At 40.2% G+C, this 22366-nt stretch overlaps 1 protein-coding gene across 1 annotated transcript in view; it reads left to right on the forward strand.

The window, feature by feature from the left end:
* Positions 1 to 22366, forward strand: part of otofa (otoferlin a) — a 323207-nt gene that overhangs the window by 272322 nt on the left and 28519 nt on the right. Inside the window, exons 32-40 of the mRNA XM_048597126.1 lie at positions 1089 to 1118; positions 4596 to 4721; positions 6131 to 6209; positions 9188 to 9330; positions 10567 to 10701; positions 13624 to 13761; positions 16137 to 16264; positions 17563 to 17733; positions 21366 to 21526. Of these exons, the coding sequence (XP_048453083.1) occupies positions 1089 to 1118; positions 4596 to 4721; positions 6131 to 6209; positions 9188 to 9330; positions 10567 to 10701; positions 13624 to 13761; positions 16137 to 16264; positions 17563 to 17733; positions 21366 to 21526 (1111 nt within the window). The remainder of the gene's footprint in view (positions 1 to 1088; positions 1119 to 4595; positions 4722 to 6130; positions 6210 to 9187; positions 9331 to 10566; positions 10702 to 13623; positions 13762 to 16136; positions 16265 to 17562; positions 17734 to 21365; positions 21527 to 22366) is intronic.

The raw sequence follows: 22366 nt of genomic DNA on the forward strand, positions 1-22366 counted from the left end.
AGTTCTCAGAAAGCTTGTGATTTCAAACAAACCTGTTGGGCCATAACCTGGTGTCGTGTGATTTCTGACTTTGTCCACTCCAGTCCAACACCGGCACCTCCACAACTGTGTAAACATCAGCTTAGGAAAATAGTCAGAATCTGTTTGTATGTGCAGTCTTACCAAGTGGGTTGCTCTCACTTTACACGCAGACTAAGCCCATTTGTGTCCTGTGGTATTGATGCTGACAGGACAGGCATTTCTTAACTTCAGAGCTTTCAGAATTAGTTGATGCGTGCCAGAGTAAAGAAGCAAAACAAGTAAAAACATTGTTGCTGTTGAATTCAGTGGCTTGTGCAATATGCCAGATGTGAATGAGGGCACCAACCTTAACAGACACAGTTACTGCCTTAGTTCAGTACTAAAGTGGGTGAACAGCCATGCAGGATTCAATCATGGTCCTGTGTGCACAATCCCAAAATCTGCTCGACTGGCGATATCAAACAGAAATCGCAGAAATTCCTGTATATCAACTCAATGGCATTGGCAGAGCAGGAGAAGTAGAAAGCATGCTAATTATCACTTTAATGGATGAGATTGATATTTTCCTGGTCAGTGATGTGTTTGTACTGTACATGAACATTAGGAAAATGAGGTGAAGTGAGACATGTCAGTACATGACATCCTTCATCCCACATGGTGGAGCTCAGCACCTTGCTGTCAGACTTCACTACTGGTAATGTCAATTTGGTGTGAAGTTCGATACAGTGCTATTCATGGGACAGCAGTGAAATAGGAGAACTTCATTTAATAGCGTTGTCAGCAAATGGATTCATTGGGTTTTAGACAGCCAAGCCCCACCAAAAGGTGATATTAATAAGTATGTTTGTATGTTTTTTTTTCTCGTTTTAATTTATTTTAGCATCTTTTTGTGAAGCTCTTGTTTTCCAAACATACAAAACTTTTATTGTCCACATGATTTGTGTTTCTTTAATATTCTCTTGTTCCATTTCTGATAGAGATGGAGGCAGTGTTTCATGATCTTTATGTTATTAGTTTTGTGATGCTGATATCATCTCATTTGTGTTTTTTTTTCCACTTGATGACAGAACTCCGATGCTGTTGTTAAGGTTGATGCGGTAAGTCGGAATATAAACTATCAAATGGCAGGGCACTGTAAAGGGATTCTGATAAGGAAGCAGTCTTTTCCCATTAAGAGTTAACTGTCCACAAGTCTGTCTATGACATGAATATCAGCTGGGAAGATGATGCTCCCATCTTTTAAACACTTCTAGAACAGATGCAGAACCTAGTTTGTAATGTAAAACCAAGCTCTTCTCCTCACTGCATGCAATCTGTTTTATTGATCATTGTTTTGTAAGCACTCATTTTTTACTCTGAGCTTTCCTCTTTTGTCCCTTCCCTTTCTTCTTCTCATCACCCGCAGTGAATAAAATTAAGATTGATTTCTTAGTCTTCTGCTCTAATTCACTCTTTTCCAGGATTTTGAATGAATGATTTTTCAGCATGTTGTTTTTCCCTTCTTCCTTACAATCCTCAAACCATCAAAAACCAAGCTAGACATCACCAAATATTATTCTTCACTTCATCTCTCTCCTCTCTTTAATGATCTCAATCTTGGTGCTATCCTGGCCCTAATCCTTATTGCAGTTATTATATTTATATATTGGAAAGCTAAACTAGGATAGTCTTTGATGACATTTGGGCAAATATGAACTATTACTTTAACAGATCGTAAGTCAGACACTGAGCAGAATCTTGTACCCTGCCTCACAGGTAGTGTTGGTGGTTGAAGAAGAGAGAGGTATTTAATCAGGTGGAGATCCTGCCAACTCGCCATCTCCTTTCCTACTGAATCCTGTGGATGACCTTCCTACACCACTGCCAACTGTGGTCTGTTAATACCTGCATCGTGACTTTATCCCCTCTTATTAAGTCAGTGACGAATGGGAACTCAGCGTGCACGGGGAACAAATAAATCTTAATTGAAATGCACTGTCTGATTGAGACCCAGCTGCTGAAAGCCAATTCCTCTCCCACCCTTGGCAGTGACCACCTCATGACCCCACCCTATCAGCCCCTTCCACCACCATTGATCTCTGGCATGGAATCCAGCGATGATACTGCACCTTGCCTGGGCGTCACACTGACATGTCTCTGTAGTGTGTGTGGCCATTCATCTGGAGCTGTTGGCCTCGGAATGATGGGCAGGTCTCCCAAGGCAGGATGTCTGCCCCTGGGATCTGAGACAAGGACTGTCTATCTTCTGAGGGCAACAAGGTGTGGTTGGCCAGCCCAAAAAGAAGTAGTGCAATGCTCTGATTCTAATGCACATGTAGAATATATTTGGAAGAAATGTGTTCGAATCATATTGCCTCTAATCCTGCTACCATTGAAGAATGTCCAGCAACTTACCTGTGCCAGGGGAGTTAGTGAGACTCTGGGTAGCACACTGAGTCATGCAGCTATGTCACAAATTTCCTGCCTGTCATAATGCAGTACCTGGTAACTGCCTCCAGAGGAAGCTATAACACTGATGGCTGGAGAAGTAAAACAGAAATAGAAGAATCAGGTCCTGAACATTTTGACAATATTAGACCTTGGAGTAGTCCTTCGCTGGTAGTGACAGGCTGCCAACATTATTAGTAAATTGGCCATGTCTCTCAAATAGCGGGGTGCAGTGCAGTGGTTGCTAACAAAATGAATAATTTCTGTATTAGTCACTGGCAATAGCTTATGGAGCAACATGTAAACTACAACAGAGACAGCTAGCACTCCAAACAGTACGCTTTGAATATTTCCAGAGAAATTCAATGACTAGGATCAATTATTAGCTTTTTTTTAAATTCTAGTCTCAAACTGCTATGAGAACATTATCTAACTTCCTATAAGTCTCCATGTCTCCACGTCTCTTAAAAATTACGTACAGAAAGTGCCTTATTCTGAAGATTTCCCAAGTATAAAGGGATGTAGAAATGTGTACGCTGTACGTGAGTATAGAGTCAGGGCTCTCTACAAAATCCCACAAGTCCACACAGTGAGGATCTGCCATTCATACTCAGGACTGATGTTGTTGAACATGTACATTGAAACATCGTGGAACTGAAAGGTATTAAATAGTAATATTAAATGTTTACTTTAATTAGGATCTGAAGCACATTAACAATCATTCTTAATTTGTTCATGAGATGTAGGCACTGCTGGCTGGGCCAGCACTTATTATCCATTGCTAGTTGTCCTTGAGAAGGTGATGGTGAGCTGCCTTCTTGAACCACTGCAGTCCTGGGGCTGTAGGGACACCCACTGTTCTGTGAGGAAGGCAGTTCCAGGATTTTGACCGAGCAACAGGAAAATAACAGTGATATAGTTGAGCAGAGGAGAAAAAAAAAATCCTCTCCTGCCCCAAATAAAGCACAAATAAGGCAAAGAACTAGACAGGAGGTGGGCTGGAAAATTCTGGTGATTTGTTTTTGAATGATCAATTTAATTTAAAATTGAATTTAGAAATGTATGAAAATAACTGATGTCAAATCACCAGGATTTAACCAGTTTCTCAATCTTTTCCAAGGCAGATTTTATTTTCTACAAAATGAGAATTTGGGTATGAAGTAGGGAGATCTTGTATCAATTATATAGGAGCTTGGTTGGGCTAAACCTGCATATTTTTCACACAGGGGGTGGTTCGTGTATAACTGCCAGAGCAAGTGTTAGATGCAAGTCCAGTTACAATATTTAAAAGACGTTTGGGCAGGTACATGAATAGGAAAGGTTGAGGGGGATATGGGCCAAATGCAGGCAAATGGGACTAATTCAGTTTGGGAAACTTGGTCGGCATGGACAAGTTGGACCAAAAGGTCTGTTTCCATGCTGTGTGACTTGATGACTCTACTGTCTGCAGTTTTGGTCTCCTTATCTCAGGAAAGATATTATTGTCGTAGAGGGAGTTCAATGAAGACTCTCACCAGACTTGTCTGGGAAGGTGGGACTGTCCTATAAAGACAGATTAGGCAAACTGGGCCTGTATTCTTCAGCATTTCAAAGAATGAGAGATTAGCTCATTGAAAGTTACAAATTACTGTAAGATATAGACAGGGTAGATGCAGGTAAAATGTTTTCTCTGGTTTGGGAGTCTAGAACTAGGGGCACGATAAAGGGGATGCTATTTGGATCCAAGGTGACCCTTTGGAACTTGTTGCCACAGAGTGCTGTGGAGACTCAGACATTGAGTACATTTAAGGTAGAGATTGAAAGATTTTGGATTAACAGTGTTGTACAGAGTCGCGGAGGTTGGGTGGATGAAAGACATTGAAGTATTTGTTCAGCTATGATGGTATTAAATGGTAGAACAAGCTCAATGGGTTGAATGACCTATTCCTGTTCCATGTTCCTAAATACTTCAGTGATTAGAATGGCATTACGAACTTTACTTTCATGTTGCAAACAAAATTACAGCCAAAAAGATTAAAGAAAGATTTATGTCCCTGTCATAAGGTCATTATAACCGCATCAAGAATGGACACTGAACACCAGAGAACTTGCATTGGTCCAACTGCTAGTGACCTGTCTCTCTCTGTGTATGTGTTCCTTGTCTCCAGAACGAGGATGAGAAATCGAAAAAGAAGAAAAAAAAGAAGGGAGAGGAAATCGAAGAGGAGGAGCCCGATGAAAGCATGCTGGACTGGTGGTCGAAATATTTCGCCTCCATCGAGACACTCATGGAGGTATACACCAACTTACAGGACTGATGAGAAGAGAAAATTATAGAATTCATTCATGTGTCAGTAAAGCAAAACATCCTGAGGCATGTTTAACACTGGATCTTCAGTACTCATGACAATACAGTAGTGCATAGCCAAAGGTTTGAGAAAATTATGCACTGTCTATGTTTATATTGTGTTTTCATAAGGTTTAGTTAGCTCAGTTGGCTGGATGGCTGGTTTGTGATGCAGATTGATAACAGTGTGAGTTTAATTCCTACACTGGCTGAGGTTATTATAAAGGGCTCTCCTCCTCAACCTCTCCCCTCGCCTGATGCATGGTTGACCCTCAGGTTAAACTCATCACCAGCCATCTCTCTCTAATGAGAGAGCAGCCCTATGGTCTGGTAACTTTTAATTTTTGTAGCATTCATAAACAGTGAGGGATTAATTATTATACAAGTAGATTGCTGCACTGCAATCACATGCTGGGTAACAATTCAACAGTCACAATGAGAACTGAAAGCAATATATTCATAGGGAGCCCCTCAAACCTGTTCCTGCATTCAGTAAAAGCATGGCTGATCTTTAGATCAACTCCATATACCTGCCTTAGGTCCATTTCCCCTAATACTTTTACAGAACTAAACCCTATCTATGTCTAATGTAAAATTTAATGATTGATCCAATGTTGTTTGTGGGATAAAGCTCCTGCATTTCAAGTTTAGACTCACTATTTCTAACTGCTGTTAACCATAAAGACATAACATTCTTAACAGTAAGGCTCAGTAAAGATCTACCTTCGAGTCCATCCATTATGCAGGTAGACAGCCTCTTTCTGCATTCTGCTTAAAGTAGCACCTTAAAAGATAGATTCTTGGTTAAATATTTCCACTCTCTTCCCACTGGAGCAAGGCTGCATTAATTCCCCTTTCTTTATAATAACTGTGGCTAGAATGAATCAAGTAACAGGACCCTGTCTCAATGTTTCAAATTTGGATAGAATGTTGAGCCATTAGAAGTGTAGTCAAAATTGATAACTATGTTTGCACATGTCTCATCATTGTTGACCAGAGGTGGATGGCCACACTATCTGTATTATTTTTGATGGTTGCTCCCATAGCAGGTGCTAAGAGCAGTGTTCTCAACCAGCCCATTATCACTGTCAACCATCCCTGTAAGAACCTTCTCTCTATGCTTCCCCATAGCAGGATGACTGAGATTGAGGACCAGTTCACAGGGGTACAGTTTTAAAGGACGTTTTTTTTAATTTCCATAATTAAAGGAGCTGATGGGTCAGTATCCATACTCCAGCCTTCCCTTCACCATACAATCGTAGAATTTGAGTGTCAAGAAGACGAGAAGTTTAATTGTAATGCTTTCAATAGTTTATTTCTTCAAACTCAGGGTGTGATTTGCAAATTCTGTTTCAGCGTATCCGACAGCAGGAAGCAGCTGCAGCTGAGGCAGAGGAGAAGGAGGACATGGAAATAGCAGCAGAGGGTAAATTAGGTCTGAACAAATTTACACTCTCTTTTTGGAAAATGAACAAAGTTGTTAGCTACAAATTGGCTATCCCATATGTGTGTGTGTGTGTGTGTGTGTGAGTGAGACAAATACGTGTTAGCCCACTGTAGAAAGTATGAGTTACTGCAGGAAATCAACATTGGGAGAATGTTAAGGGGTGGGAGCAGAGTGTTATATGTGGAGATCATGGAAAGTATGAAGTGTGTGCTTTGGGTTGGGAACAGAATACTAAAGCCTGGGATGAATAAACAAAAAATGCTAGAAAGCCTAGCAGTCCGTTCAGCATCTGTTGAGGGAAACGGAATTACCCTTTTAGGTCGAGTGAAAATCATCGAGTTTCAGCACTTTGACCTCAACCTATTAATGCTATTTGTGTCCACACATGGTGCCTTTCCCAGCATTTTTGCACAGTATTTTACTTTGTATTAAAGGGTTAGGAAATTGTTAATGGATCAGGGTGTGTTAACAGATTGGGTCACGCTAATGGCTGGGAACATGTCAATGGGTGAGAATGTGTTAACAGTTGGGATCTGTTGATGGGTGAGAGTGTGTTAACGGTTGGGAGTGTGTTAACAGTTGAGGTATGTAACAGCTATGAATGTATCCATGATGTTGATATATGTCTTTGTTTTTGTTGTCCCTTATTACAACATCCTATAAGTTTACATTGTCTTGCATCAGACACAATAAAAATCCCATTGAATGTGTTTTGTTTTGTTTTCCTGCGTGTCTTTGAAATTGTGCTAACATCTACAAGAATCTTCTTTGGATGTAGTGGGATTTTTAACAGAAGGACTTATAGGATATTTTAGTAAGGGTGCACTGTGGTGACTTTTTTTTGATTGATCAGCAAGGTTTTTGAACTGGGCTTGTCTCTCTCACGCACTGTTGAAAACTCTAAACTGCTGCTTCCTGTGGAGTGTTTTGTTTTGCCCATTCTCTACCATTTTTATCATGACAGAATCTGTCACTCATCTCATTACTAAGCCATCATGAAAGTTGGCACTAACAAGACTGGAAAGTCCTCTCCGAAAATACAGCATATAAAGAAAAGTTGTTGGTAAGGCTAAAGCTGTGGCTAAAGGAAAGAGGCCAAGTATAGAGAGAGGAGTTTAGATCAACTCTTACTGTCATTGTATGAGGTTTCTCTTTTGAGATCCCTCTCACAAAGAAGCTGTGAAAGAACTTAGTGAAAAGTGATTAGATTTTGTTAAACAGTCATAGAGGTGTACAGTATGGAAACAGACCCTTTGGTCCAACTCAACCATGTCAACCAGATATCCTAAACTGTTCTACTCCCATTTGTCAGCGTTTGACCCATATCCCTCCACACCCTTCCTTTTCCTGCACTCATCCAGATGCCTCTTAAATGTAATTGTACCAGCCTCCACCACTTTGTCTGGCAACTCATTCCATACACGCACCATCCTCTGTGTGAAAAGGTTGCCTCTCCAGGTCACTTTTAAATCTTTCCCCTCTCACCTTAAACCTATGCCCTCTACTTTTGCACCCCCCCCACCCTGGGAAAAAGACCCTGGCTATTCACCCTAACCATGCCCCTCATGATTTTAAAAACCTCTATAAGGTCACCCCTCAGCTTCCGACACTCTAGGGAAAATAGCCCCAGCATATTCAGCCTTGCCCTTTAGCTCAAACCCTCCAACCCTGGCAACATCCTTGTAAAATTTCCTGAACCTGCTCAAGTTTAACAACATCCTTCGTATAGCAGGGAGACCAGAATTGCGTGCAGTATTCCAATAGCGACCTAATTAATGTTCTGTACAGCTACAACATGACATCCAACTCCTATGCTCAATGCATTGACCAGTGAAGGCAAACATACCAAATGCCTTCTTCACACCCTGTCTACCTTTGACTCCACTTTCAAGAAACTATGCACCTGCACCTCTAGGCCTCTTTGTTTGGCAATACTCCCAGGGCCCTACAACTAACAGGAACATACTGTCTCTGAACTCTTATTATTTCATTTTTGAAGTCGCCCACTTTCCAACAATTTGACCTGAGAAAAAATAAAGGATTAGCTCATTTTTTAAGGCTCTTTCTGGACTTTTTTTTTTACAAACTTACGCATGAGACACATGTGTCATTTGGTGAGGAGATTTAAGGCGTATCCCGAATTTGTCTTGGGAAGCTGATATTAGGCCTCCTTCTTGATCAGCTGCAGGATATCTGGTATCTGTTCACCCAGAGTGTTATCAGAGAGAGAACTCCAGGATTATGACCCCACAGTAGTGAAGAAGCATGATTTCTTTCCAAATCAAGATGGTGTGTAATCTGGAAGGGAATTTGCAGTTGCCGGTGTGTCTATTCCCCTGTTCTAGTTGGTGGAGGTTGCTAATTTGGGAGTTGTTATTAAAGGAGCTTGGGAGAGTTGCTGTCGTGCACCTTGTAGATGGGACATGCTGTTGCTATTGTGTGTTAGTGGTGGAAGGAACGAATGTTTCATTTGCTGGATGGGGTATCAATTATAATGTCAAGCCTCCTAAGTGTTGCTGGAACTGCTGTCATCCAAGCAGGTGGAGAGTACTCCATCATACGGCAGACTTAGGCCTTAAAGATGGTGAGCATGCTTTAGGAATTTGGATTGTAAGTTCTCTGCAGGATTCCTAGCCTCTGCGTAGGCTTATTGTTTCCTTGTGAAGTTAGTTTGTTCTTCGTGTGTGCCATAAGGTTCAATATAGTCTGTTTGTTATTTTAGGATATAGTTTTTCATTATGCTTTGTTTGTCCTTTTAATATTGGTAGCTTTCATTGTAGTCTATTTATCCCTTTAGGTCAGAAGTTTTTGTTATGGTCTGTTTGTCCTTTACGATCAGTAGTTTATATTAGAATGTATCTTCCTTTCTGGTGGTTTCCTCCCTAGTCTAACGAAGGTCAAAGTGTCAACTTTCATGCTATTCATGTTTGAGTGTTTTGTGTCCACCCTCCCTCCTCTTCATTCAGATCTCAAAATTGATGACTCTCCTATGAAAGGCACGAAACAGTCCAAGAGTAAAGACAAGGCCAAAGCACAGGAGAAAGAGAAGAAGAAGAAACAGCTTGAGATGGTTGAAAAGAAGGAGAAGGTGAAAATTGATGAATTACAGGTAAGTGTAAACTTCACATTCAGTGCAAATTCTGCTGAAAAATTTGTAAGATTTCCTTTAATCAATCAACCTTTTATTGTCAGTGGCACTGCAAGGAATGCCACAATGAAATCAAGACCCAAATTCATGAAAAAAATCAACTATAAATGTAGTATCAAATATTGAACCAAGAGAACCTTGATCCTGTGATTCATTTACTGCAGTCTAGCATAACAGAATTGTCAGCAAAGGTATGGTTCTTGGTATAAAAGGGACAGCAATAACATGGAGGGTGATTTGGCAGAGTGATAGGAAACAACAAGTGATGGTTCATGGATTTTTTTCTGGGCCAGAGGAAGGTTCGAGGTGTACTTGTGACCCTTGGTTTTCCTGATATATTTTAATGAGTTAGACCTTTCTGTACAAGGCACAGTTTTAAAGCTTTCAAATGATGTGAAACCTCTGAGCATTGTGACTTGCAAGGACGAGAGTATGAAATATCAAAAAGACATAGACATCTGGGGTCATGGGTGTTCAGGTGGGAGATGATGTCCAAAACAGAACGTGTGAAGTAATTAATTTTGGTTGGCAGAATACAGAGAGATGATCTCAAACAAACGGTTTAAATGAAAGTGGTTTGGGGGTGGGGAGTTGCAGAAAGAGCTGAGTATGTACCTGCATAGGTTACTGAAGGCAGCAGGACAGGTTGAGAAAGCTTTAATAAAGAAGAACCAGGAACAGAAATCCCTGGAAAAACTCAGGGGGTCTGGCAGCATCAGTGGAGATAAAACAGAGCTAACGTGGACCGTTTCCTGATACGAGGGAAAGCATTTCACACAGTAAGTGGTTAAGTTCTCAAGTACACTGCTTGAGAGCATGCTGAAAGTAGGTTCGACTTGGACTTTCAGAAGGACTTTGCGATAATTAACTGAAAAGGAAGACTGGGCAGAGGAATGGTACTGGGTGGGTGACTCATTCAAGGAACTTGTGCTGTCACAAAGACTGGATAGCTTCCTTCTGCACAGTAAAAATTCTGTGTTTCTGTGAAGATTGTAAAATTCTAATACCCGCCCATGGTAGCAAAAATAGTGAGGAATCACTTAGATAGCTATGCATATCCCTCAAACACCACATATTACAGATTGGTTTTTGGAAACTTCAGAATTGCAAACTTATTAGTCCTTTACAATGAAGAATGAGGAAGTGAAAGACTTCAATAAGGCCTTTTGTGGTTAACCATTCTATTTCAACACACAGGTTTATGACAAGGAATTAGAGACTGAGTTCGGAAACTTTGAAGACTGGCTCCACACTTTTAATCTTTACCGAGGCAAAATTGGAGATGATGATGACAGCTGCACAGATGAAGAAAGAATTGTTGGGAGATTTAAAGTGAGTACATCGTGGTTGAAGAACATCCAGTTAAATGTCTGTATAAAAGGTAAACATTGATTCATAAATTTGGACAATCAAAGGAGTTTGTTTGGAAAATGGGAAGGCACAAAATCCTTAAGCAGCGTTGGTTAGTCAAATACAATTCAGACACCAGAAGTTCAAATACAATCCTGAATTTTGGGTTTTAGTAAAACCAGATTACCTCCGTCCAGCTGAAGTTTGGATCATAAAGATTAAACTTTTTCAGCTCTGGAAACCAGAATTCATTAAACTGGACGATTTTTCAAGATTCTCTTTAAACTAAACTGGAATGAAGTTTTACATTCATGTAGATCACAGGATATGAATTGACCTGGTATTTAGGAAAATTCCATTTTTTGGAGCCAAAAACGCTGCCTTTGTTTTTAACTTGGCAGTGGAGTATTGATAGTTTCACTGGGCAAGTAATCCAAATCCCTGGCTAATGTTCTCAGGAGATATGGGTTGAAATCTCACCATGGTAGATGGCAAAATTTAAACGCGATTGGAAAATCTGGCCTAAGGCAAGCATGTTGTAAACCTTTCAGGAAGGAATATGGCATCCTTACCTGATCTGGCCTACATGTGACTCCAGACCAACAGCAATGTGGTTGACTCTTAACTGCTCTTTGAAGTAGTCCTACCAAGCCACCCAGATCAAGGGGCAGTTAGGGATAAGTAATAAATTCATGACATCCGTATCCCATGAACAATTTTCTTTTTAAAAATTCAGTCGAAGCCAGGAAGATTGTTTTTGTCCCACTCTTTGTACTGTTAATCCATATTCCATATTGCTCACCATTAGAAGACATAAATATTCACATTCATTTTTCATGCGGCATGATCGTGTAAATATAGACGTCGAATTTTAACTTCTATCATTTAATTTTTATACCTGAGACCTTTTATCAACTGAAATAGTTTTTAAAAAGCAAGGAAGATGGACCTAAAGTAATCACAATGCTCACAAGGCCACAGATTTAGACAAATTTCCAAGGATCCATGTGGAATAGACTAAACAAATAAACAAACAATGCAGGAAAACTATAATTTTTAACTAAAGACATCAAAAGTAAGCAACTGAATCAGCTTTGAGGAATTTGCATCTCTTGTTTAATTCAAGTGTGTATGATAATATGACATGTTGGGAGGTGGAAGTCTGGTCTGCCAGTTAGCCAGCTTGGAAAGCCAATGTGCCTGATGGAGAAGCACCTTGGGAAAACACACATTCATCAAGAACTCAAAGATCTACAAAGTTTATGATTACTGAGAATTTCAATCAACAATCAAAGAACTGTGATCTCAGATTTAAAACCTAAAACCTCATAGGTTCCAAGGATGTTAAGCTGCATAGCTTTACTCTTCCTGTTCCTCTGTTTAGTGATCATTCTACCATAGGTAAAGTTTCTCCTTATCATCTACCATCTCTATGCCCCACATGATTTTGTACATTTCCATGGTCATCACATCCTGAGGTGGCACTTGAACCCAGAGCTTCTAGTCTAGAGGTAGGGGACACTATGACTGCACCACTAGGGAATCTGTAACTGACTTTGAAAGCAAATATCAAACTATTGGACCAACCTTATGAGTTACAATTAGTGTTTAAAGTGTTATCAGATCATTTAGAAAATGTGGAATATCCAATTCTGTGGAAGTAGAGGGACGTGATTTGTTGTGGAGGGATGAGTTTGAAAGTGTAACATCTGATTTGGAGTCGACTCCTTATAATGATGCCATGGCCACAATGATTCAGAATGAATTTGATTACTCCGTTGTGAAAACAATGAATTTGACAACTTGAAATACTTCCATTGTGGTTAAAGATATCTCTGTACAGTTCATCTATTCAAGAAAACTATGCCTCATTAATTTAATATGAATTACCAGCATTTTTGTCTCCACATTTAAAAATGTCAACGAAGAACAGCCACACAAGCAGTTCACATTTCAAACTTGGTACATCAGCTGACCCTATTTTTAGACTGGTTTAGTAAAACACCATAAAAGATAGAAACTATAACTTGGCAAGATACCACGATCAAGTTGAAGCTTTTCTTGAAATGTACCTCTAGAAGATTTAGGTCTTAAAATTTAGTTGTGGTAACACTTTTTCATTTAGTTGCCATTTCAACTCCAACATGGCATCCAGGCTGAATGTGCACACTTCAGTGTACCATCATCAAAATGTTCTGCAGAAATTCAGCAAGGCTTCTTCAGCATATTCCACACCTGTGGACCCTATCACCTAGAAAGACAAAGGCAGTGGATTTATAGGAACACCATCACTCCAAATTTCCCTCCAAGCCACATACCATCCAGAATTGGAATGATCTCAGTGTTCCTTTACTGTCACTGGGTTTAAATCCTGGAACTCTCTCTCTAACAGCACAATGGCTGTTTCCAAAGGCAGCTCACCTTCCCAAGGGCATGTAAGAATGGAAAGCACCTGGCCAGTGATGCCCGTGAAAAATCAAAACAAAAAATGTTTGTGCAATACACTCCTGTAGCTGGTTGCTTAATTCAAAGGAAAGTAAAAGGTCATTAAGGGGCGTAAAGGTCATTTATTGATGAAATACCATTTTTACAGAGGAATTTTGATTTCACACCAGAGAAAGCTGAGACAGCAAGATGCAAAGAGAGATTTTCTCTTCTTCACACTTATCAGTATTCAATAATGAAACAGATTGAGATATATTTTAAATAAACATAACTAAAATTATCTTTTAGGTCAGTTTTTCAACATAAATTGTTCAATAGATTCCAGCATCAAGTAACCAAACTTGCGTTAGCTCAATCAATTAAATTGATAAACATATTTGCTCACTTCTATGTTTGATGATTTCTTATCAGTATTCTATTGTCTCATCAAAGTTTTTTGCTTTCTAAAACATAATTCAGGGCTCCATCTGTGTGTACAAAGTACCTCTACCAGAAGATATTGCTCGAGAAGCAGGTTATGAACCCACGTTTGGGATGTTCCAGGGAATTCCAAACAATGACCTTGTCAATGTTTTAGTCAGAGTATATGTAGTGAGGGTAAGTGGTTACCAATCAAGTCAAATGAAAGTTGATGAGTTTTATGTTTGTGGATAATTATTAAAGTCATAAAATTTGAACGGATTCTGCTTCTTAAAAATGGCAATTCTTTCTTTCAGAAATTATTCAGAATATTTTTATCACTTTTGAACTGGATCATTGAAATAACTGGTTTTAGACAGTTGTGAAATAGTTAACAACAATGCAAAACTCACAACTTCAACAGTTTTGCTGAGATTCTTGCTAATATTTGAAGTACCAACCTGAATTCTATCCTTCCTAAACCTTGTAGATTGAAGGGTCATTTTGGTGTGTTTACCTTAAGCTGTAATGGTTGGCCAATAATGTCACAATTTCAATTCCATGGATCCTGGTCATTCCAATTCAATCAACAAAATTGGACATAATGTGTCTACAGCAGATTTGGGACCAGCAGGCAGATCAGGAATGGATGACCACCAGACAATTGAACAGAAACAGGCACATAGTACAGGAGTCCACAGAGGTCCGTCTCACACACCAGTTTTTCTTTCTGGATATTGGTCAATACGGTAGATCCTTAGAAGAGTGGAGAAAGAACCAAGCCTGTGACACCATGGATGGTCCATATGTATAGGAGGGGAAGAAGAGGAAGGCAAGAGGAATCTGATTATTTAGTTAGGGGAACAAACAGGTATTTCTGAGGCCTTCATTGTAACTCCAGGATGATTTATTGCCTCCATGGTGCTAGACGCGAGAATGTCACAAAACGGCTATGGGACATTATTCTGGGAGGGAGTCAAAGTGCAGTAGTTGATGGTCCACATTGGTACTAATAACAGAGATAGGAAAGAGGATGTGGCCCTGCAATCAGAATTTAGGGAGCTAGGTTGAAAATTATTTAGCATGAGCTCTAATAATAATGTCCAGATTACTCCCAGTGCTACATGCAAGCGAGTACAATGTGTGAGGATAAGGCAGATGAATACATGGCAGGAAAGATGGTGCGGAAGAAAGGGCTTTACAGTCCTGGGACAGCTTCTGGAGGGGGTAGCAACTGTTCAAAGCAGATGGGTTACATCTAAATAGAGTTAGGACTGAGTTCCTTGCAGGTCGTTTTGCTGATGCCATTGGAGAAGATTTACTCTGATTCCGGAGGAATATGGTAACCAGGAGACAATAGCAGAAAGGCAATATCAGGGTACACAAAATGCGGTGAGAGATAAACAGTACTAAAATAGAGAAATAGTAGGTTAATAGGTGAAGTAATGAATATAATCAATAAATATGATTAATAGTTATGAAGTCCAAATCAGGATTACAGTACACGACAGCATTGGAGTACAGTTAATGGGGAGTTACAGGCACAGATTGCCATATGGGATTATGATGTAATAGCAATAAAAGAGACTTGGTTTAAGGAAGGAAAGAACATGAAGATGTGGTATAAGTAAAGGGTACTATTCCAAAAAATGTGCAGTAGCAGGGGACCTGTGTGTATATATGTCCATAAGTCATTCAAGATGGCAGGATAGGTGGAGAGTTTAACTAAAGCTACACTATTCTAGGCTTCATAAATAAGGACATAGAGTACAAGTAAACTTGTATAAGATACTGGGTAGACCTCAACTGCAGTATTGTGTACTGTTTTGGACACCACATATAAGGATGATGTGAATGCATTAGACAGAGAAGGTTTACAGATGGCTCCAGGGAGGAGACAGTTCGGGTAAGATGAAAGACTGGAGAAGTTGGGACTGATCTCTTTTGAGAGAAGACTAACAGGAGATCTGTTAGATGTTTTCAAAATCTTGCAGGCTCTGGACAGAGTGGACAGCAAGAAACTGTTCTCATTCATAAATGTATTGAGAACCAGAAAGCAGAGTTTTAAAGTCTTTTGTGAAAGAAGAAAATGCGAAGTAAGATAAAAGCTATTTCATGCAGTGAGTGGCTGGGGTACAGAATGTGCTACCTGGAAGAATCATGGACACAGTTTCCAATGAGGTATTCAAGAGGGCATTAGGTGATTACTTAAGTCAGAATAAAATGTATAGGGTTGAGGGGAAAATAAAAACAGAAACAAAGAGTCACATCGGACTCAGAAAATTAACTTCGTGTCTCTCTGCACAGATGCTGCCAAACCTCCTGAAATTCACCAGCACTTTCTGTTTTTATTGTGTGTTGCTTCTTTCCCGTGTTTGTTGCTGATTGGTTCACTTACGTTTTGAGCGTAGGGTTGCAACAGAATCTCCTGATCAATATTCTTTCATTTAATTTCTTAAATTTGATTTGCAGTGTTTGCAATCATTTGTTTTAATTCCTGGTCTTTCATTAAAATTCAGCTGATTTGCCTTGTTGACTTTTTTTTTGTTTGTTTGTTTTACTTGTGCGTTTAGGCCACAGACTTGCATCCAGCTGACATCAATGGTAAAGCAGATCCGTACATTGTCGTTAAACTCGGCAAGACAGAAATCAGAGACAAGGAGAACTATATTTCCAAGCAACTCAATCCTGTTTTTGGAAAGTAAGTACTGTCAGTGAATCCACCAAATATGGAGGAAGATCTCATGTGTAGCACAAGCCCAGTATGTTTAAGTCGAGTTCTGATTTTGTATGTGTTGTACGAACAATGCTGTCTCTTCAGTAATAAATAATGGCTTTTTGTGTGAGATGTTGTGGATCAAAGAGCCAGCAGGGATGCCATGGGCCAAATGGCTTCTGACTATGCTAGCAGATTGTGTGGGCATTGTGATTCAGTTATGAAAACTACAGCTTTCTCAGAGAAAACAGGACTGGGGCAGTAGTCGTGTACCCTACCCAGATCAGTCACTTTCTACCTTGCTAATCAATACACAGAAATTTCTAATCCTGAGGATAAAGTCACAGACTCCCTACAGTGTGGAAGCAGGCCATTCAGCCCATTGAGTCCATACCAACCCTCTGAAGAGCATCCCACCCAGGCCAATACCCCTACCCTATCCCTGTAATCCTGCATTTCCCATGGCTAATCCAACTAGTCTGTACATCTCTGAACACTATGGGTGATTTAGCGTGGCCAGTCCATCTAACCTGCACATCTTTGGACTGTGGGAGGAAATTGGAGCACCCGGAGGAAACCCACGCAGACACACATGGAACATGCAAACTCCACACAGACAGTCACCCGAGGGTGGAATCGAACCCGGGTCCCTGACGCTGTGAGGCAGCAGTGCAAACCACTGAGCCACCGTTTCACCCCTTGATAGAGTTTTGGATTATTTCTGTCAATCCTTATAACAAGATAGTGACAGTTTGCGGAGGGGATTGCAGGGGGCGAGTATCTGATGAATATTTCTGGGCCGGTTCATGAATCTGTTGGAATCAGGCATTGTTTTTGCAATAATTTCAAGCTGAAAATTAGGTGACTCTTTACTGCACCCGGATAAAACCTGTCTTCAAATCAGAGAAACCGTGGTTAGTATTGGGCAGATTACACCTCTGGCTCCTTGAGATTGATTTGACTGCAGAATGCCATTCCAAACTTCCAGTCTTCACACTGGCTATCACAAAAGAGATGAGATCCCAGGGGGGAATTGGCACTTTCTCAGGGTGTAGGGGCATGACCTTAGCAAAAGGCAGTGATAGTTCCACTGTGCCACACTTTCAACAACGACCTTGCAGAATTTGTACCCCAGGTTCTCTGAACAGATGTTAAGAAGTGTGGATTTTATTCACATAAAGGAAATTGTTTTACATCAAACTGTTATCGTCCAAATTTTGATGTTCTAATAATAACTTGACATTTTGGGCAGTCATATCATCTGACTTTACCTGCTTAAACAGGTCTTTTGATATTGAAGCCACATTTCCGATGGAGTCTATGCTGACTGTGTCAATATATGACTGGGATTTAGTGGGTACAGATGATCTAATCGGAGAAACCAAACTAGACTTGGAAAATCGCTACTACAGCAAACACAGAGCAACATGTGGCATTGCGCAGCAATATTCTGTGTGAGTCATTTAACATTTTGTTTGATCTAATTAACATACAGTCTGAATTACCTGTAGATTATGTTGCATAAATGGTGTTAATGTTCTTCTCTACTGAAAAAGATTTTTGTTTTAATTTTTAATCAACTTATGCCTAAAGTTACAAAAAGTGAAAATATAGGACAAGGACTATCCGTACTTATTGAAATCAAAGAGTGAATTTTAGCTGTACCACTTGGGTTTAATTTCTATTTCACCCAAATTCATAATCATCATCTCTATCTGTTAATATCAGAATATTAACTTCACTGAATGTGGTTCAAACAATTTGAGACAATAATGTAGTCCCTGTTTCAAGTAGCAATGTGTAGATTGTTAGCAAACTTGCATAGGAATCCGAGCGATCCAACAACAATGACAACTTGTATAGTGCCTTTAATATAATAACACACCCCAATATTATTATAAAACAAAATACAACATTGAGCCACATAAAGAGATATTAGGTCAGATTGCTGAGAACTTCGTCAAAGAGAGAGGCTTTTACAAAGTGTCAGAAAGGAGGTAGGGAGATGGAGATCTGGAAGGTAGTTGGGACCTAGATAACTGAAGGAAAAGCTGACAATGCTGCAGCAATTAAGATCTGAGATGCACAACTGGCAGAACTAGAGGAACACCGACATCTTGGAAGGTTGCTGTACTGAAGGAGATTACAAAGATAGAGATGCACAAGACCATGCAGTGGTTTAAAAAAAGGATGAGACAGGTATAATAGCAGAAGGTGCTGCGGAAACAAAGCAGACCAGGCAGCATTTGTGCAGAGAGAAACGGTTGTGGTCAATATGACTCTTCTTTGGAACTCCCGAACTTCTAAAGAAGGGTCATACTGGACTTGAATGTTAATTCTGTTTCTCTCTGTGTGCCAGACTTGCTGAGCTTCTCCAGCACTTTGTTTTCAGTTCAGGTATCTGGCATCTGCAGTGTGATGATAGAAGGAGAATACATTGATAGTACACTGTGCTGAAAGTGGTAAAGGCAAATCCAGGGTACTCTGCTGGTCGGTGTGGAAGCGGAAGGGGACAACAAGTGAGGAGGTGGAGTGTGACAGGAGTGGCAGTGTGACAACAGGCACAATATGCAGGAGTGGCAGGGAATTATTCTACTTTATACCCTGGATCCTCCGTCAGTGGCCATCCAAAACAGGTACAGAGGGGAGCAATATTTTATTAGAACAATGTGGGCAAATGTCATAAACTGAATAAGGAGGGATTGGAGAGAGTAGATCAAAGCAGACTGCTTTTGGTAGCTCCAGAGACAAGATTCAAAGAGAGACGTTTAAAATTGTGGAAAGGAGTAAGTTCTACCACAGAGAATTTTACAGTTAGACTGATCATCTATCTCTGTGCCATGTTTCTATTCTCTCTCTATACCCCTTGAAATAATTCGTCTCCTGAAATACTCAATGAATGAGCTCCTGCAGCTCTCTGGGGTAGAAAATTGAAAAGGTTCACCACCTTCTGAATGAAGAAACTCTACCTCATCTCAATATTACATAAACTAGCCCTTATCCTAAGATTATGTCACCTGCTTTTAGACTCACCAACGAGAGATGACATCTTGCATCCACCTTTCATGCCCTGTGACAATTTTTTAAATTTCAAGCAGATCACCACTTATTCCTTGAAACTCAAGGGAATATAGACCCAGTGTTCTCCATCTCTCGTCATAAGACATTCCCACCATCTCAAGGGTTAATCTAATGAACCTCCATTGCACTCCCTCTTGGGCAATTATATCTCTCCTTACTTAAAGGACCAAAACTGTACACGCTAGTCCAGGTGAGACCTCACCACAGCTCTGTCCAACTGCAGTAAGATATCTTTATTCCTGTACTCAAATCCCATTCAGGTGAAGGCTATCATTACTTTTGCCTTCCTAGGTGTTTGCTGCAGCTGGACGCTAACATTGTCCATCCCCTCTCCATTTAAGAAATATTCTGCCTTTCTGTTTATTCTACCAAAGTGAATTGCTTCACACTTCTTCACATTATATTCTATTTGGCTTGTTCTAGTCCTGTCCAAGTCCTCTTGAAGCCCTTGCATCTTCCTTATAACTGATGTTCCCACACAGTTTGATATCACCAGCAAATTTGGAAATATTATAATTTGGTCCCCACATCCAAATAATTTTTATATATATTGTGAACAGTTATGAATCCAGCACTGACCATTGATTGTGTTGCTCCTACTCATAACAGCCTGCCATCCTGAGGATGATCCATTTATTCTTACTCTCTGCTTTCAGTCTGTTAAGAATTCTCAACCCGTACAGGTACATTCCCAATCTGTGTATCAAAAGCCTTCTGACAATCAAATGTACCACATCCATTGGTTCTCCTTTATCAATCCTGCACGTAACCCCTTTAAAAACCTCTAACTTCATCAAACATGAGCTCCCTTCTATAATTCAGTGTTGATTCTGATCAATTTTACCATTATTTATGAAATGTCCAGTTATCCTATTGTTTATAATAGATTCTAACATTGTCTCAAATACTGATGCTAAACTAATAGGTTTGCAGTTCTTCATTCACCCTCTTCCTTCCTTCTTAAATTGTGGGGTTTCATTTCATACTCTCCAGTCTGCAAGGCCTTTTTCAGAACCCACAGAATCTTGGAAGATAACCCCCAATGCATCTATTCTCTGAGCAGCCACCTCCCTCAGCATTCTGGAATGAAGTTTATTTGGTCAAATCTAATCTAGTTCATATCTGCCAACATTAAAGTTTAAATTAGATAGGTGGGCAATGGAAAGGAGTTGAGAGTTAGGGGAGCAGTTAGATAAATATGATTTAAACTATTTTTGAGAGTTAAAAACTGGTGTGGTCTATTTTGTTCTTTCAAGGGATGTGGGCATCACTGATAAGAGCAGCACTTGTTGCCCATCATAATTGTCCTTGAACTGATGGCTTTCGGGGCCATTTCAGATGACAGATTACATTGCTTTGGATTTGGAGTCACATGTAATCCAGACAGTAGATTTCCTTCACCAAAGGAACCATGACAATCATGGTGACCATTACTGAAATGATCTGTCAATTCCAGATTTTGTTCATTGAATTTAAATTTCTTCATCTACTGAGGTAAGGTTTGAACCTGTGCCCCTTAAGCCTAGTCACTGGATAACTAATAACCAGTAATAACTAATCCAGTGACATTATCACTATACCACCATCTAGTTTGGATTTGGAACATGGCAAGGACTTTGGAGAGAAAAAGGCAGTTAAGAGTTGGGGCAGCGGTTTGTAAGATAGACAGGGCCAAGGGTTATGTTTTTGTTGATAGGGATGATGATGACAGATTTACGAGAGAGAGAGCGCTATTAACAATATTGCTTAACTTGGAAACCAGGAGGGGAAGCTGGGTCAGCAAAGGTTTATTTGGAATAGCATCAAGGGAGCAGAAGAAGACCCTCACAGGGAGTCAGTCTCACACCAATATTAAGCAAGGCTGACCTGAGGAATACATTATAAACTATAGAGGGATCTCTTTAAAATGCCATTGTGATAAGAATCTTATCTTCATTTAGACATATTCTGTAGCTGCTGGGTATTAAGCCAGCAATGTTTAATGATGTGCTTTTCCTATACACAGTCATGGATACAATATGTGGAGAGATCCTGTGAAACCAACACAACTGCTGACCAAACTCTGCAAAGAAAACAAAATAGACGGACCTCATTTCGGACCAGGAGGAAGAGTGAAGGTTGCTAACAGAGTCTTTACAGGGCCAACAGAGATTGAGGATGAAAATGGTACGGAAGCAATAGTTTTGTCATTTAACCACCATCAACTACCAAGGACCCTTTTGTTCTTTTCCTTTCCCCACATTCCCCAGATTCTGCCATTGTTTAAAAAACTGTTCATCTCCAGCATCTTTCAGTTCCATCAATCCAAAAATTTGGGCAAGAAGTGATTGGTCAAGCATTCAATCCAATATTGGAAGGAAATGTATTCTCCTGGTTCATTCAGTAGCTGCTAGGACTTTGCCCTGAATTTTATGAGCAGATGCCAATGAAATGGCGGCCACCCTACTCAGAGGAGTAGGAACTCAGTGGCACCCCCAGGAACGGTGGTCACTGAAGTCCTACTGCATTCAGTAGGGAGGGAAAAATAATCCTGAAGTCAAGGAGCTCGGTGCCTAAGGGGAAACCTCCCTGCAAAAGTCACTAGGAAAATACCTTTCCTTCCCATGACCCCCTCCTAATTTCTAATAACTTTCCCACCCCACCCTGGCTTTGTAAAACCACAACTGACTGAGCTGCTAAAATCCTGAAGGATGTAGCTGCTAGCCTGGATTTGCAGCAAGGGAAAGTCTACCTGATCTTGTCCTCAGCAATCTACCTGCCTCAGACAGGAGCAATAGGAGTGAAGACTGCACAGCCCTTGTAGTGGCAATGCCTCCACTATGTTGTGTGGTGCTACCACTGGATAAAATGTGACAGACTCTTAGAAGGATCTAGCAAATCAAAATTGGTCCTCCAAGAGGCACCCTGGCCATCAGCAACAGCAGAACTATATTCAAATACAAACTCTAACCTCATGACGTGGCATATTCCCAACTGTACCATGACCATCAATCCAGGAGATCAACC

This window comes from Rhincodon typus, chromosome 5, assembly GCF_021869965.1.
Source record: "Rhincodon typus isolate 14 chromosome 5, sRhiTyp1.1, whole genome shotgun sequence".
In the NCBI taxonomy this organism is placed as follows: domain Eukaryota; kingdom Metazoa; phylum Chordata; class Chondrichthyes; order Orectolobiformes; family Rhincodontidae; genus Rhincodon; species Rhincodon typus.